Here is a 19146-nt window from a genome sequence, read left to right as displayed (position 1 = left end):
TTTTAGCTATAGACCCTTTCTATTTTTGGCATAGTGTGCTATGCTTTTAACCTTTAATTTTACTTTTTTAACAACATGATTTTATATAAACACTAAGAATAAAACTAGTCTTCACTCTCTCTAATTCTGTTTTGCCCATTATTAGTATTTATTTCATTTCATGACTACTACTAAAAATAATTTGTAATTGTGTAGAGTAGCATGTCAGCTGTGCTACATACACCACTGCTTTAGTGAAGCTAATTGGTTAAGGTGTGTGGAATAAAATGCTACAATTCTGATCTCCAACATCACATACTAGTACCAAGAATGTACTCTGTGCATGTGCATGCTCAGTCCAGTGTGCATCATGTAGAGTCATGCAAACAGGTGAGATTGTTATATTGCAAAAGAGATAGTATTATTGTTATATTGCAAAAGTGTAATTTTTTCTGAACTTGGGAGTCCATTTTTCCTCATGTCTACTCACTAGACCTTGCATTAAAATAGTACACAAAAAGGGACACCTTTTGTGTACCCGTTACATAAATGTAAACTAAATGAGTGTGTTGTTGCTTTACTGTGCACCATCTGGTTATCCAATCAAAAACTTAGGAATTTAGGGCCTGATTTATTAACCTCCCTAGCGGTCTAATTCAGTCCAAATTTCCACGCAAAAAGCGGTACAGTTTTTTGCATGGAAATTTATTTTTCATTAAAGGCTACAAAATATTAGGCATAACTCACCAATATTTAACACATTTAATTAATTTAATAATAAACTTTAAATAACAAAAATCTGTTAAAAAAAAAATAAAAAAAAATATTTAACATGTAATGTAAGTTTACAGTAGCATATATAATATATATATTTAATATAATTTTATATATATATTATATGAATTTTTCCTTGTATTGGACTCAATACAGCTATTTTGTATTGAATCCAATACAAAATTATTTAATTTTATTATTTAATTAAAAATTAACCGGCGTCTGCACCAATGTCACCAGGAAACCCCGTAGATCTCGTCTGTGCACTTTGCGGCTTGAGATCAAGGAGGAAGGACATGTCCCCAGGGCCTGCGGGGACCAGGAGGACGCCAGGGGACGCGACATAACAAGGTAAGTAGGGTTTTTTTTAGTTAAAAGCTATCCACCCCGAGTCACACTCAGGAATAGCGCTAGGGGGGTTAAGGCTAGAGAAGATATGGAAGGCTAATATGGAAGAACCTGGGTGACCCAGCAAACATGGAATAGAATAATTCATTAAAAATAATTTACCATGAAGAGTTGTATTAAATGTTTTAATCCTGGACTAGATCCATTTCAGGTTTTCTTGATCATCCAGGTTCACTCACCTTCTCCAGTCGTGGGGAGCTTTAATAAATCAGGTCTGTAGTGTGGTTATATTAGCCCTGTCTGTTCCTTGCTGCCAAAAGGAAATTGGTAATGGGGTACAACCACCTTTTATATGACAAACTTCACTGGATCTGTGCCAGAACATTATATTCTGGCACAAAGGATGCTCTCTTATGCTTAAGGTTCCCAGCCTCCAGGCAACCAGTGTTAAAAGCTCCTGTTTTAACTATAGAAGAAAAAAGGATAAACCTTCTTTAAATAATATACAGTAATTTCAGTATGAAAATATTTTGAAACATATGGTAATGACAAAGATTTGAGTAGTGTATCTTTAGTGTATCTCTTTTTTACTTTAATAACAGTCTACTACAGGAAATGGTGCCACTTAGACTCCGCGCCTTTGATGATCGTGTGTCACCTGCCTGTGGAGATGCACATGCGTGAGATCGGCATTTCTTTCCCCTCAATGAAGGAGCAGCCAGGAGCTTCCTGGGATGCGTGATGGGAGTATGCCAGGAGGCTCTGCACTCCTATTCAGTCTTGATTGCCGCAGCCATCACATTTAGAGTCTCAACATTTCACACATATTCTTTTAATTTTTGGGGTCTGGAAGCACCTGCATCACCAACATCAGCACTTTTCTTTTATCCCAATGGTTTCCATTGCTCAGTATTTGTCAAATTGTGTGTCCAGACTATCAAGGGTTATCAAAAAATGTTGATCTAGCATAGCAGTAATCATCGCACTCCTGTAATGTCCTGTGCTCTTACTTAAGGATGTGACTTTCAAAATGTGAATATAATAAATAAAAAAGGGAAAATAAATAAATAAATAAATATAATAAATAAAAGGGAATATAGGAGTCAAAATACAAATGGCTTTTGAAAAATAAAATTTAGATTAATGGAGTTTGCGCTCTCTAAAATGTACTTCTTTAGCACCCAGAGTTCCTTCTTTAAAAATTGAATTTGAATTATTTAGCTTACCTTTTATTTGGTATTTTCCTTTGTTTAGCATCTATGTGCAGTATATTTAATTTTTTATATAATTTTTTTGTTGTTTTGATGATTTGTCATTGTGCATAAAATGAGATGTATCTGTATTCACTTAAAAAGTCAAATAAAACAGCCTTAATTATCTTCAAATGTTATGTGGCCTCACTAGCTACCATTATTTTTCATGAGCATAGCTGCAATTTCTTGCATTTGTTTTATTTAAGAAGACCTTTTGCTTGACTGCAGATGAAAATCAATGTTGCTCATTACTCCTAATGTGTTTTGAACAGGGATTTAGTTAATATGCACCATCGGATGGTCCTGTTTAAAAATCACTGCAAGCACTACTGTCAAGAAACAAACCAATAAATATAGCATATAGTGAAGTTAGACACATCAACCAGAATTACTGAAGCTTAAACATGCCTAGTTTAGAGAAACTGCAGATTACTTAATATATTTTGTTCCTTAGAGTCTTGCACAGAAAAATGTAGATGGAACTGTTTTTCAGCCAAAATATGGAATATTCGTTGGATCATTATCATTCGTTGGATAAGATAAGATCATTTCATTGGAGTATTACATATGTGTAATACATATATTGATTAGGCAAGCATTTCAGGTTGAAAGAGGAAATAAAGTATATGTAGCACTATCAATAAGTCAACCCCTTTCCTCTTCTTTGGTCTGTTACCAATAAAAGTATTTTTATAGCTGTTTATTAGGATGGTGCAAAGAATACTTGAAGTAGATCGCTGAGTTAAGTCAACCTTGGTTGTAATATTGAATAAAAGTAACATTGAGAGAAAATTTTATAGTGCATGCCTAGAATTTAACAGATATAAGTAAGCAGAACTGTGATTTCACAACTCTTTTTTTTAGTAAGCTTTTGAATAAATGGTAAGCATTTTTAGGCAACACCGGTATCACTATAGTGTGTGTTCGTGTGTATATGTATATATATATATATATATAATTTTACTATGGTACTGGTATACTTTTATTTTCCTTATATAAAAGAAACTTTTTTATGTTTCATAGTTTTAGAGAAAAGTAAATTAAATTAACGCTGTTTAAAAAGGCATTAATGTCCTGCTCCATTTTCCTCTAGTCCAACATATATGCATATATGCAAGCTGCTCTTCAGTGGATATAGAGCAGTAAATAAGGACACATAGGACACAAAGTGTGTTACTGGCAGAATCTCCAGGTTAGTGTTTCTCAACCAGGGTTCCTCCAGAGGCTGTGAATTTTGTATAAGGGTCCCGTACATAAGGTACCCCCTCTCCCCCCAAAAAGAAAAGTTTACAGAGAAATGTGAAACGAAATAGAGGGCTTTTATGTACCAAATTAACTATTGGAATAAACAGTATAAAATCAATGAATTCTTTATTTACAAACAATAATATAAAACATATGTATAAAACATTGTTACAGATTCTCATGAGTTGGAATATCTCTATATTAAAAGTGGCAATAAGGTTCATATTCAGGCTTGAGAATTCTAGTAAAAAATCCTTCTGTACTCCTCTTTTTTGTTTCACATTTCTTTTCCTCCACAGGTTGGTAGAGTTTCCTGAAACATTTGCAATTTGTGCCTTTCAGGTTGATTGACCAAATTAAATTACCCCAATGATCTTTTTGGTTTTCTGCAAAGTTGATAGGCTTCCCAAAGACCAGCAAAGTACCAGGCATTCTTCCTAATAAACACTAAATGTACCGTGAGCTGGAAACCTTAAACTGCTAATGATTTTAAAGCTCCAGGAAAGTACATTTTCTTCTTGATCATTTAGAATGTTTCTAGACGACTCCAATCCAAGTAATGTTGAACCCTGGCCTGCATCTCAGGTTCCTAATTCGTGGGTGTGAGCTGCAAAGAACTTTGTGTGTCATGTGGAATGGTGGCCCAGTGGCTACAGCATTGAATCTTCCTGAGGGACGGCTAATTAAATAACTTTGGACTTTTTAAAATGCTGTGTAATATGTTGGTGCTGGATAAATGGTAATAGTGAAACATCTCTGATACACTAGGATTGGTGGCTGATGCACTGCTGTGTATCATGGATGTCACTTGGACCAGGACAATAGCCAATAAATTATAAGGCTAGGGGCATGAAGGTCAGTGCAATTTTCAATCTAGATTCAACTCCCTGTGCTCCACTAATTCTAACCACTCTAAATCATCTCCTTGCATCAGAAGTGATTTACCATCCTTCCACATAAAAACCTTGCAAACATTATTTAAAACTTTGGCTTAAAGTGAAAGACTAAAAATGATTTTAATATTTCTGTAACAGAAACACTCTGCATACCAATCTTCTACAGGTCATTGGTCACATAAATACAGTACAGAACCCACTGACTACAGGATAATTTTCATTAAATGTAAAACATTTACAAAACAAACTGCAAAATATTTATGAATCCTATATTCTTGCAATTTGTCAATGATAAAAAAATGTGAAAAATTATAAGGAAAGATAACTTAAGTCAATATATCTAAATTCTATTGTTCTTTCTTTATTGCAAAAGGCTAATTAATTTTTGAATGATGTCACTAGTTTTAGGTATAATTGTCAAATAACTAAGACATTTGTAACAAATAATTGCACAGGACACATAAATACAAGACAACAGAGCTTGATAGAGTAATCAGTCGACACGACTAAGTACTATTTTTAAGCTAATGTGTAGAAAATATAACTGTATAGGTAGGAAGAAGCAATTTTTGGTTGATAAAAAAACACTGATGGTAACCCTTGAAAATGTATCTGCAAGATGTGTAAAATTTACAATAGATTTAGGCAATCCAAAATGCAATGGTAACAGTTTGTAAATGTAAAACTTTGGTTTGTAAAATTAACACCAGGAGTTCAGGACATATACTATTCTTGCATTGATTGGCCATGTATAGCTTCAGATTATAAATACAAGATAATTAGGCTAGCCATACACTAAAAAAATCTTTAAACAATAAAACATAATTAAAAGCAATGGTTGATATTTTGATAGGGTATAAAGGCTAATTTGATTATAATTCAGATCAACTATTGAACAAGTGATTGGTGTACCAAATACTTACATAAATTTGAGTAACACTCAGAGTAAATTCATAGTGTATGACTAGAATTAGGTATTTAAAAGCAAAGCAGAACAATGATTCTACAACTTTCAAACGTTCAGCTTTTAAAGAAAAAAAAGTTATTGGAAATACCTGGAGCACTGCAGTGTTAATATATATATTACTATACTTCCTAATTGTCACGTTTACCTATTTTATATTTAATTTGATTTTCATTAGAAAAAAATTAATTTACAGCACTGTATTCAAAGGCATATACTTATTTGTTATATAACAAATATAAAAAAAGGATAACTATTTCAAATAAAATAATAAAATAAAAATAAAAAATCCTTACAAAACATATTTGTTATATGAGAGGCACATAAATTAACAAGAAGACAGTAATTTCTTAAGTCAAGCCTTGACAGAGTGAAGGATTACAAACATAACATAGATCAAAATAAAGGGTAAAGGCCACATAAATGGGTATATGCACATAAAATAAACCTACATGGTAATAATAACCCAAAAATGTTTTAAAGAAAAAAAAACTCAAAAACAAGCTGCTATATAAATGTAAATATCTAAATACTATTTAGTGCATGCATTATATGCACATGTAGATGGATTACTCCAATAAGAGTAAACACAACACAATTTCATTTTACATTGAAAAAACAATCTAAATGCAATGACCCAAAAGCTTTGGGACACATAAACAACATTCTCTTTTTTAACAGAAAGGGGGAAAAAAGCAGTTAAGCTTAAATTACAAAGCTTTAACAAAAGAACAAAAATTAGCTTTATTTTAACCTTGTATCTCAAATGTTCAAATCTCAATAGAGCCAACTAAAAATAACCACATTTTTCGAAAGTAAGAATCCTTATCCTGGTCTTTTAGCTTTGTGATGTGGGACTATTGAAAGAAATAGTAAGAAAAGGAGAAATGGAGAAGAAATATACTATAAATGTGTAGGACTTTCAGTAAAGAAAACGTCTTAACACCCATACTGACAAAAACAATTTACTATGTACTCTAGTAAAGTGCATTATAGTCTCTGGTAGGCCTAACAGAAAAAAGAATTACTCTCATACCGCTGTGTAATTTTGTCCGTGTTGTTTTCTTTTTTTTGGGTTGCATTACAAAGTGTTTTTAAAGCTGAACTCTGTGAAAAGCAAATAATATCTAAATACAAGGCATAATTATTCTTTCTTGAATCTTGGTGTAATTTGTGTATTTTATTCCAAATCTGTGCAACATTTTAGCGTGAAGCAGGAGCTTCTTATATTAATTCACAAGAAGTCAGTCTTAAGTAGGGAGGTTTGCTGGCTCAGTCCTACAGCTTTGCTTGCTAAACAGGCAGCACGGTGATCATTTCCTTGTGATAGATATTTACATGATATTTTCTGGGTTTGCAAAGGTATTTGGTGCATACAATATATATTATTATCCCTTGTAGTTATAAAATTTAATCTAAGAATATTTTGTTTAGAGTTCAGCTTTAACTAAAATATGTTTTAGATATTTGATTTATCATGATCATAATTTGAAAAAAATGTTTTATATTTTTATTATTTACTGTAAGATATTTTTCTTTTGTACTCAAGTATATATGAAATATTCCATATTAATATGTCATATTTAAAGGTTCCTTCAACAAGTAGAACACTAGAACCTTAGTTACAGTCATTTATTAAACATTTTGCTAAAATAAAGTATATCCTTTAAAGTGCTCAGTAATATGAATTTTCAATCACAGGCAGACAATAGCTCTCTTCAGAGAACCCCTAATATTCTGTGAATTCTGTGTCATGGGTTCACCCTGTATTAAATATTTTTTTTATAAATAAAAAGCATTATATACATAATAAAATGAAAAAAAAAAAGATTACAAGTTTTTTAAAAAATACAAAATTAAAAAAGAAGCAAATTGACCCAAATGATTTTTTTCATCCAGTGGCAGACATAGCCAACAGTAGGGCCCTGAGCAGAACTGACTTGAGCTTCTCCCCCGCTGATCTGACTTAGGGACCCCATGAAGATCCCTACTGGTTGAAGTGGGCCTGGGGCCCCTGTGCAGCAACACACTTTGCACCTCTTTATGTCAGCCCTTTTTCTCATCAACATAACATGTTGATAATGAAGCCAACCTGACAGGTGCCTTTAATCCCAAAATATGTTTAAAGTAATGTATTAAAAAAACAAATTTCCTGGCCAACCACAAATTGGACTAATTATTCACACAGGACCTATACAGTCATTCTGGGTATATACTCTTTTTGAATCTTGTGTGTGTGCCCAGACCATACACACTAAGGTATGTGCATATTCTTATCAAGCACTTCGGGTACTTTAAAACAAGCTTGCATTCAGCTCTGTATCTGTAAGCATTGTGGAGAAATTACATTTTCACTGTGCACAACTGATTCTATTTTCCATTGCACCAAAATCTTTTCAGCCTTTGATTTGAAGTAATATAAATAACCAGCATTTTTTAATAAGTTGTTAGAAAACAACTAAAATCCAAATAATTATTTTTGTTACAATCTTTTTTAATGAACCTTAACATTACCTGCACTTATAGAGGTCAGTGATGGCTTATTTTAAAGCACTTTATTGCTTGCTAGGAATATGTAGTTTATTATCCATAATGTGGGCTCTAATAAGTTGGTCCTATGTACTGTGAGATATAAATAGACAGCTACATATTTGTAATTCAATCAGGCCAACTAAATTCCCAGGAAAAAGCATGTTCGTCCTAAACAAGCCATTTGAAATCAATGAAATGGATTGCCCAAGAATAGCACATATATGCTTACAACCAACTTAGTATGCATGATAATGTTTCTTTATAAACATGAATTTTTGCACAATGGTTTACATGAAAGTAAGAGTACCAGGGTGTGCCAAAGTTTACCCTCCGTTAAGGTAGACTATTATGCCCCAGAGCAGTCCACAGTAGTAATAAAATTTAAGGTAGTTAATGAAATAGGGACTCACTTCATTTTGTATTGTAAAGAGAAACTACTTTAAATGAAGCTGGCCCCCAATTCCTTGATTCTCGATTGCACCATTTTTTAAATGACATTATCTAGGTCATCTTAGACAGACAAAATGAAGAGATGGCCATAAGCACAAAGGATATTTCAAGATACATATTGCACATATATTTGTAACATATTATTGGCTAGTTACTAAAATAATGCAGTTTAATGAATGCCAACACGTAAAACCAACTAGTTGCTTCAATTGGGTAGTCCATAAACTGTTGTGTTCTATGAAGTTATCCTCTAGATGAATTTAAAGTGGTCATACATTGTACAGTCGAGTTGTATAATAACTAAAATGTTATATTGATTATTAAATACAATCAGCAAATAAGTTCACCAAATCCTACAGCAAAAAGAAGATAAATAGGTGTCTTATCTTTAACCAGGAAACATATTGGGTTCTATTTATAAAACAGGGAATCAAACATTGGTGGGAATCTTTCAGGTCCATGTGTTTCAATGGCAGTAATTGATTTCTTCCAGGGAATATTTGAAGGAATGTCACATTCCGTCTCATAAATGGAGCCCATTCTGAACATTATCAGGTAGAACATGCTGTAGTAAGTCGGTTTCTGTTTGATCACCAGCTTGTTTAATATTTTACCCATTAGATTCCAATGACAACTTGGGTGGATAAAGTTGTCACTCACTCTCTGTACATCCCATTACATATCCCATTTATGGGGAATAGACACTATTTAAGCCACGTTTGAATATATATATTTAGCCAACCTAAGTTATGTCCTAATGTTCTAAAACTGAGAAAATAAAAGACAATGATTTTATAAGCCTGAGCTCACTTATGAAATCCATAAAATAAAGATCCAGACGAAAAACTAAATTTAAGCTATTGCCTTTTAAAATACACTGCGTTTGGTTTGACATCTAGCAAATGACAAGTATTCTGACACATATAAAAATAAAATCTGGCAAAAATTACAACAAACACACTGAATTATGAAAAAATAAAATAAAAATAATAACATTTTAATAATTTGATGATATCTGAACCTTCTGACATGAAAGTAAAAGGTAAATTTAAAATGATTGTCCTTATGAGCCACTTTTCTTTAATAAAACATATTACTCTTCATATATATATATATAGAGCTATATTACAATTTTACCATGAAAAAATATTATCATACACACAGATAATATTGAAGTGTTTAATATGTGAAATGGTCCTAACTTCAAATCTTGCTGTGTAAAAAATGAATTTGAAAACACTATGTTTCATGATTCGTCTATTAAAAAACATTTCTAGGCAAGATTAGAAGATATATATATATGTATATATTTCAAGTTTCCACAAAACTATGCTAGAGAAAGATACGTGTAAGTTATATGTTTGGGGCTAGTTTTTCAAAATAGTAATCTTCAGATACATATTTTACAATTTCAAACTGTACAGATTAACCAGTGTTGTTTTTAACAACATTTACAGATCAATTCCTATTTTTTAATTTTTTTTTATAAAACATACTTGTAAAATTAAAATTCACAGGATAAAATAAGGAAGATCAAAATATGCCTTAATAAGTCATAGTGCTCAATCTTGAAAGCTGCATCTTTGGTATTTAGAGTTCCATACAAATTGATGTAGCCTACAGCTTCTTTTGACATGGTGAACAGGAATTGGTCCAGATCTATAATTATGAAACACTATTTAATATTTATATTAACAATAAATAATTTAGGACCTGAATAGTTTTCTTATCTTTTCATCACATGGGCGGTGTGAATCCATTTAAAAATCAACTAAATTGTACCACTTTTTCAGAAAATTATATAATATATATACTTTATATTTATTTAGAAGCTTTGAAATAGTACAGTAAACACTTTGCAACACGGTGTATAAACTACAGAATGTCTTCTGAGACTCCATGGGTCTGTGGATAAACAATATTTTTTCTTTTTTAATGACCCATGGGTGAAAAAAAAAACATGATCACAATCTTTCTTGTAAAGTTGGATAATTTGGGAAACACTTGATCACACAAAAATAATATAAAACAGTCAAGTTTAAAACAGTGATATTGCATTTATAATGCAGGTTCTATCTGTACGATTGGCTTCTTGTGGTGACTATAAACATCTAAAGGGCTCAGTGATGTTTTGGAGAAAGAAAGATATATAGTGCTGTAAACAGGCACACACTGATAAGTGAGGCAAAGTCAGTTGCCTCCACAGTTTCAACAGTTCTCCTTCACATTTCAACGCATTTCTCAGGCCTGCTGAGAGCAGAAAGGTCCTTATATTGGCCACGTCTTCAGCAGCAGACTTATAATCCTTCTGGGATTCCACACTAGATGGCCAGGATGATGGTGCTGAAAAATTTATGCTTTTGTTGGTCAACTTGTGCAAATCATGCTGCTTCAGTCCAGTAGATTTGACTAGCATATCCTTTTTCGTGCTATGGGGAAAAAAAAAGAAAAAAGAAAGGTTAAAAATGGTATTCCAATGTGCATACACAAGGGAGTTGAGTTACTAAAACAGTAGATAATGCTGACTTGAAAATATCAACATAGCAAAGGGACTATTTCATACATACTACTATATGTACTATACATGCACTGTAAAGAACACATTTTTTTCTTCAATTGTAATTTTAAACATTTTGCAATCATACTGATTATGTTTTTCCATCTTAATATGGTAATAATAGCAAATAAGGGAGCCCAGAAAAAAAAGAGACAGCATTATTCTAAATACAGTAGAACCTCGGTTATCCGGCACCAACAGGAAATGAGCGATTCTGGATAAGTGTAGTTTCCGATTAACTGAGATTAATTCCTTTTTCCTTTTCTGAGCCATTCAGCACTAGACTTAAATGGAGAGACTCGTCCCTATTCACCTCTATTGCTGGATGGCTGAGAAAAAAGAAACCATGATGAGGCTTGAGCCATTATCAGGGTTTCCCTTTTCTCAGCCAATAGCGAAGCTGAGCAATCAGCGGAACTCTGCTCTCCTGACAGCTTTGCTCTACTGGTTGCTCCTGTGTTCTTGGATGCAGAACATATGCCACAGCTCCGCTAGGGCTGCAGGAGCAATCAAAGAAAGCAGAGCTGCCAGGTGCTGGTTATCTGAATTTTCCGGTTATCTGAGTTCCGGATAACTGGGGTTCTACTGTATTTCAAAGCAAAATGGTAACAGGTCATTGATATAGCTTCTGGATATATATTGGGTTCCCATATAGCTAGTTATGGGTTATACATCCTAAATATTGTAAATTAAGTGCAATTATTCTGTTCTGAATTTTGGTATTCATTTCATACTAAGCAAATTATCCTAACTGCTATCTATGAGGAAATAAGGTAAACCAATTACCTATAAAAAAGGACTAAATGAGGTTAGTTATATTTGTAACAACCTAACAGAATCACATTAAGTGTTAAAGAGTTAAAGATATTATTAAGGAATTAGTAGACAAATATGTGCATGTACTTAGATATACTAGGCATAAATTTGAGAAATGTAATTTACAATTTATGTGAATTAATGCTTGTATCAAGAGTTAAGGACTGAAGCGGATTCATTTAATTCAACTTATCAGCATGATGTTACCAAGATAAATAGGTTGTTAGCATACAAATGTGGCATTTTAAAATGGCCAGCATTGGGATACTGAGTGCTGCAGTGTTTTATTGTTGCTCATGCTAGTTTGCAAGGTCATGTTACGTTAATTAAGTGTTTATGAAAACTGATTCCCAGGTGAGTTTTATAAAAAAAGAAAAAAAAAATCCTACTAAAATAGGCTTTTTAAAATGCATATAAATTAGGTTTGGCTAATAGGAAGTGTTTTGGATAATAGGAAAAAGACCCAACAAATTAAATTTATTGAAGCAGCAATTGCATTGTTGGGAGAAACCTGGTTCTACACTGCTGGCCATTAATAACATTGTGCAAGAAAAATTTCACTGAAAGCCAATCACTTTTTTGCACTCAGGAAGTTGGAAGACAGCCAAGAACTAATTCTTAAATGGCTACCCTGTGGACTATTGTTCCTTTTTATTTTGCATTTACAGTGTATTTTAAACTAAAAACTAAAGTAGCTTATTTACTTTGTTCATCCAGCTCTTGCCCAAATGCAAAGGATAATAATGAAAAGAATAAAGCGAAAAAATGTAATAAAAATACTTACCTTATCCCCCCATTTACAATTGTAATATCATGCTAATTCCAACAAGATCCCAAGGCACCCATATCTCATAAAGACTTGCCCTTCACTGTTTGAGAATCAATTTGTGGGATTTGGGTTACTCAAAAATTTATAGGATCTTGTCTGTAAACATATGGCATCACCTCCTGGGGAATTATAGCCTGGTAAACGTACTTATTTGTTTTAACTTTATTTTATTCTCCAGGTTATTGACATGGTATTAAGTAGACCTTGCTTTTATTGCAAGATCTGATTAAATAGTGTGACTCTATTTCTTGGGATTAAACATAATTCATTATATTTTATGAAATGTGAGTTTTGATATTTTACAAGGTGGTCAGTTTATACATCAATGACCTAATCAGCGAATCCGCTATAATTTACTAAATGAGGTCTAAAAACATGAGGTATTGTGTCAGATGAGAATCTTTGATAATAGTCTAGCAGGCATTTCCCCCTTCAGAATTAAAATAAGGAATAATAGGGATCAGATAAGAATATAAATCCATGTGTTGTATGACGTATCTACAAACACTGCTGGTTGACTTTACCTGCTAAGGTCACAGATATCTATGTCCTTATTAGCTAAAATTAGGATTATATTATGTAGGTTGAATTATCTTTGGTTTGTTAGTGATAGGTATTTGTCATACAAATTAGTACATAAGGCCTGATTTATGAAAGCTTTCCAAGGCTGGAGAGGATACACTTTTATCAGTGAAGCTGGAAGATCCAGCAAACCTGGAATAGATCTGGTCCTGAATTGAAAATGTTTGCTAGCAAATAGCAAATGACTTTGAAGAAATCCATTCCAGGTTTTCTGGATCAGCCAGCTCCTTTGATGAAAGAGTATCCTCTCCAGCTTTGGAGAGCTTTAATAAATCTGGCCCATAGAATTTAAACAAAATGAAAAAAAAAGTATCTATATGTGCTATGTTTGTCAGAGAAGGTTTTCCATGACTCCCTGAATCCAACATACTCTACATTTCATTATTAAGTGTGAGTTTCAGCAGCATGCAAAGCACATCAGTGATATTTCCAGCACATAATCCTACTTCCTACCATCCAGTAAAAATTCTGTCTAACATAATTGTGTAGCATGACATTCCTATCAGTCCAGAGCATATAGAGAAAAAGCACATCCATTTATAAAATGATATATAGTGATGCAAGTATCATAGCAGGACAAACACACATAAACAAAACCAGATTTTAGTTTAACTGGATAATTATTGACATTTCGAACACGTAATAATTAATTACCAGATACCCTTTTGATTTTGTTCTTGGGAAAAAAATATTGTCCAGGTTAACTGAATACAAACATTAAAGTAATGTGTACGTAACACATAAATGAAACATTACAGTTTTTTTTATTTAGGTTTTGATGCAAAGCAGTGAAGCGTCATTGGAAAGGTCAAACTAATAAATAACCCTTGTTCTGGTCATATGATGTAATTTTCCTCCTACAATTGCTATAGAACTCATCAATGGAAATCTCACTATCCAGTGACTGTTCCTCAAAGGCCAATAACTGACTAATACATTTAATTTTAAGTTGTTGTAACTAATGAGTTAAACGTCTAAGTTATGACAATAATAATTTTTACTTGCCTGTAAATGTAGAAGTTTAATACTTATTGATTTGGCAAGCAGTTTGTTGAATCTTTGTCATAATGCTTTTATTTATCCAACATTTTCAAGGGTGTTGGATAGATTGCTCCCCTCCCCCATGATTGCTGTGGCTGCTTGTATTGATCCCTATCTCACTAATGTGAAAATTCCAATCCTTCCTAAGGCTGCACCATAAAGCTTCCAATATGGCTGATCATAGGATCAATTTAGTTACCTAGACTGTTTCCAGCTATCATTGTTAACTATATCACTTGTTCAAAGAACTAAGGAAAGTAATTACAATTATTTGGATTACCCATTACAAACAGTCAGATTCCAATGACCATTTTTTTTTGTTTTTGTAGCTTGGAAAGCAAGTACAAAAAGCTGGCTGGTATGGACATTTATTTCCAGCATTTTTTGGAAATCATACCCAAAAAGGTAATCATACCCTTAAATTATATTTGGTACATTCTACTGTACACGGCAGGATTGGTTCACCACAAAAGTAGAATATTTACTTTGCTCAATAAAGATGTGATCACTTCAGTCATCCAAACATCTGCAAAATGTCTTGTTCATGATTAGGTATTTCTGAGGGTGCTATTGATTTTGCAAATCAACAATATGTTTAAGTAGTTTTTAACAGAAGCAGTAACGTATCAATATTATCCCTTTATAGACATCCTGACAAAGCTGAAAGCATTTATTGGAACCAATTGCAAAAATAAAAAGGAAAAGGAAGTAGTTTACCCTTTTTATATAATATAAAATTGTATGTATCATTCTAACCCTTGTCCTATTTAGCCTTTTGCAAAAACACACTTGTCTGTATGTGTGTATGTGTCTAGATATTTAGTTTTATTTTCTGTTTCCTGTGAAATATAATTCTATACCGCACTATATTTCACAAATATACATGTGTACGTGGATATACTTCTACTTTAATTGATCTAAAAAATATGTAGTTAAAAAAGTCCTTCGCTAAAAGTTTTTTCAAAGTGCTTCAAAGGTCCTGACGGGTGCATTTGAAGAAACCCTGCTGAAAGCTTCAAACCCATTTTTTTTAAAAATGCATGAACTCTAGAGTCAGTGATGTGCAACCTTGCAAAAGAATTTATAATCAACAGTAACAGTATTTGAGCCATGCCAAGGGCATCGTCTGGGTGTTGATATTAGAGCTGTTATGTGATGAATCTGTCCATTATCTTTCATCTTTTTGGACTCAGATGAGTATCCTGTGATGCAGGATGATGTAGTGGAGCTGTAACATGCAATACAACCATCTGTGACTGTTGCCAAAGAAGAAGGAGAACAAGGGCGATGCCACTGGCAGTAAGTCACGATCATCATGACTAGATGGTGGATTGCACTATATGGTATTAATTTTTTTCTAAATAAAGTTCTGCAGATTTTTGTACTAGGAAATAGCTGTGTATTAAAAAAAATGGTCTGTATCTAACATTAGATATAGACCTCTCGGGTCTCATGTATAAAGTGGTTGGTTGCTGTGATACTCAAAAATTGATTAATACATTCTGTGGAATAAACCTGAGAATGTGGCGGTGATGTTTTTTGTTAATTATAGCATACATTTCTTTTTTCTTGATTTGTATGACTGTATTACAATTTAGAGGTCAAAAAGATCACACAAGGTGTTCTCACATAATCCAGATACTACTTCAGGGGCATTAGAGGTGGGAAAGAGGGACTTTTTTGAGGGGGTTGATGTCTTTTAAAAGATAAAGTAGAAAGGGCAGTCATCTGTAATAGTTATGAACATATTATCCCTGTGAGGTATCATGAAACTCAAAAGTGTAGGTAAATTGGTTTATTCAAATGTATTTTTTATTATTTTCGCATATGTATGTGTGATGAGGTCTTTAAGGCTTTCAGTCTAAACAGAATGCACAATATTAATTAATATTTCATACATATTTACTGTTAACTCTAAACCTTCACCCTACTGGTAGCCCTTAACCTAACATCTAAAGTTAGCCATTTATATGTATGCTCCATTTTGGAGTTGCTATATGATTAATATCAAACATAGAATCTAAAAGAAGCAAACATTACCTTGCTTAAGCCTACCAAAAGCGGTTTATGTACACAAAGTATCAACTCGCCATTACTTGAGCAATCGCCTAGACTTATTATTGACTGGTGGTATCAGGCGTGGCCACCTATGTATTAAAAAACTTAAACCAAATCTATGACCTAAACTAGCTCTAACAATACCTACCTCTGTCTTGAAGAAATTCATGCAGCATTTTGAGGCTTGGATCTAATGGGTCTACAATGAACAAAACTAGTTATAACGGACTACTAAAAATGCAGATTAAAGATTAAGTACTGACCAGAGTCCAAGGATGAGGGGGGAGTGGAGTTTAGGTTTTAAAAGTGAGGTGATGGGGAGGCAGGTCAGGGATTGGAGAAAGTTTAGGCGGGAGAGTAATGAAGGGGTTTAAATGATGGGTAGGAAGGGGTGGAGGTCAGTGGATGCAAGGCAGGCAAGCTTCCTGCCCACCCTCCCTAGGAGTGATTACTTTTTTGGGGGGAGGAAAAGATGGCGGCTGAGGTCCTCAGAGGTGGTGATTGGTGGTAAGAAAAGGGGATAAAATGGGGGCCCATCAAGGTATGGGGTCTCCTGAAGTGGTGGAAGGTAAAGGTGGTGTGTAGGGGCTGCTGCAAAGAGTAGAACTGTGTTTGGGTCTTTAAGGATCTTCAGCCTGTTGAGGTAGTGATGTTATACTGTTGTTGTGGGATTTGAAATAAAAGTGGTATGGTATGCTTTAAATTAAAAGTTGAAAATTTTAAATGTTGTTTTTTAATAAACGTCTGGTTTCGACCATTGGCCCCACCCTTACTATGTCTAATTATGGGGGAAAGGATGGAAAGGGTGAAGGTTAAAGTATGGTAGAACCTCCGCGCTACTTGAGTCAAGAATATGTGCCTTCAATTATATTGAACTTATATAAATATATATTCCCATTTTATATATTATCATGAATGTATTTTCAAATGTATTTTTGTAAATGTTCCAAAATATAACATATATTAAAATAACATATATTAAATAAAGCTCTCCAAGACTGGAGATTTCATCAGTAAAGCTGGCTGATTCAACAAACCTGGAATGGATTTCTTAAAAGTCAATTGCTGTTTGTTAGAAAATGTTTTTAATCCTGGTCCAAATCCATTCCAGGTTTGCTGGATCACTCAGCTTCACTGAAGTATATCCTCTCCAGCATTGGAGAGCTATAATAAACCGGCCCAATTCTCTCTTTCCCCTGCTTAATGCATGCATGCAAAAAAGAATTCTATTTTTTTGGTTATTTTTTTAATTACATCAGGTAAAGAAATGTTATTCCTTGTTAAAACAGAAATGGTTAAAATAGCGTGCATTTACCTCACAGCTTCAATAGCATTTCAGAAATAAAGGCTATTGTATTATGTGGAAAGTGAGAAATCACCACTGCTCAGATTTTTGTTTTCAACATTTATTTTCCTCTAAATAGTTTTATGCATGTGTCAGGAAATCCATTTTGCTTTAAAATGTGTGAAATAGATGAAGACTCCATGCTGCCTAAGCCATCAAATTCATGTTGTGACAGAACCAGGGAACTTTCATAGCAATAATCCGTTTAAAAATCCTGACTTTAATGTGCAATAATGTCTACGACCACTGCATAGAAACTGCATCGTAACAAATTCCCTTAGAAAGTTAAGCTTCAAAGAAAGCGGAAAATCTTTGTACCCTTCTAACCACAACACAAATTTAATCCTGGCATGGTACATTAGAGAGGATTTCCTTACATGGAAATCAAATGTATACCCTTTTCTTTGTGGTGTTAGTAAAATACTTTAGGCATGATTTCTACAATCTGAAGCATCTTAAACAGAGGAAACATGAATCTGTTGCAAAAGGCAACCAATCATGCTTCCATTTCTAAATTTCATTGGGAATGTAAATGAGCTATCTAGTGAGTATTGGGCACAAGGCTCACTATTATTTATAGACTGATAGATACCAGGCGGAATTAAAGCAAGCATTATGAACTAGTTGCTGTTTCAATGTTAAAGCTATGTAGAATTATTTATTGTAAACAGCAATATGTATATACAATAAGTTCAAAGACACTTATGTATATTTTCAGAACTTGGGAGCATTGGAACTGTTGTCATTGAAAACCCACTGATTACTCTGCCAGATGAAAAAAAGCTGGCACCATAGGTGCCTGTAAAGTACCTGGATATACATCATTGTGTGGTTCAGATCAAACTGCAACATGGCAATCTACTGCCAATCACCCAACCGCAAAAAAAACAAGCTTTCTTTAAGACATATTCAATATTTCATACAATTTGGTTGCTCAAGTATGTATGTTATTATCATTACACAGTATTTATAAAGCATTATCATATTACGTAGCGCTGTACAAAGTCCATAGTTGTGTCACTAACTGTCCCTCAAAGGAGCTTACAATCTGATGTCCCTACCATAGTCATATGTCGTTAATGTAGTGTAAGGTCAATTTTAGGGGGAAGCCAACTAACCTAACTGCATGTTTTTTTGGGATGTGGGAGGAAACCCACACAGACACGGGGAGAACCTGCAAACTCCATGCAGATATTATCCTGGCTGGGATTTGAACCTAGGTCCTAGTGCAAATCCCTGAGCCACCATGCTGCCCAATAGTGAAGTTTAATAAGGAGGAGATATGGGAGGGAAGTCAAGTTCCACTATGGCTGACCTCCTACCAGGGCAAACAATAGCAGCTGACATATTGGGCCTGATTTAATAAAGCTTTCCAGGACTGGAGAGAAAACATTTTCATCAGTGAAGCTGGGTGAACCAGCAAACCTGGAAAAGATCTGGTCCAGGATTCAGGCCCATTAAGTCCAACTCAAAACAG

At 33.6% G+C, this 19146-nt stretch overlaps 1 protein-coding gene and 1 long non-coding RNA gene across 3 annotated transcripts in view; one reads left to right on the top strand and one right to left on the bottom strand.

The window, feature by feature from the left end:
* Nucleotides 1-19146, top strand: part of LOC140326852 (uncharacterized) — a 110290-nt gene that overhangs the window by 59404 nt on the left and 31740 nt on the right. The window lies entirely within an intron of this gene.
* Nucleotides 3711-19146, bottom strand: part of PCDH10 (protocadherin 10) — a 51977-nt gene continuing 36541 nt past the window's right edge. Inside the window, exon 5 of the mRNA XM_072405830.1 lies at nucleotides 3711-10870. Coding sequence (XP_072261931.1) covers nucleotides 10851-10870 — 20 coding nt within the window. The 3' untranslated portion in view covers nucleotides 3711-10850. The remainder of the gene's footprint in view (nucleotides 10871-19146) is intronic.

The sequence above is a fragment of the Pyxicephalus adspersus genome, chromosome 3, assembly GCF_032062135.1.
Source record: "Pyxicephalus adspersus chromosome 3, UCB_Pads_2.0, whole genome shotgun sequence".
In the NCBI taxonomy this organism is placed as follows: domain Eukaryota; kingdom Metazoa; phylum Chordata; class Amphibia; order Anura; family Pyxicephalidae; genus Pyxicephalus; species Pyxicephalus adspersus.
The sequence above is the reverse complement of the archived record's forward strand: the minus strand, read 5'-3'. Positions and strand labels throughout refer to the sequence as shown.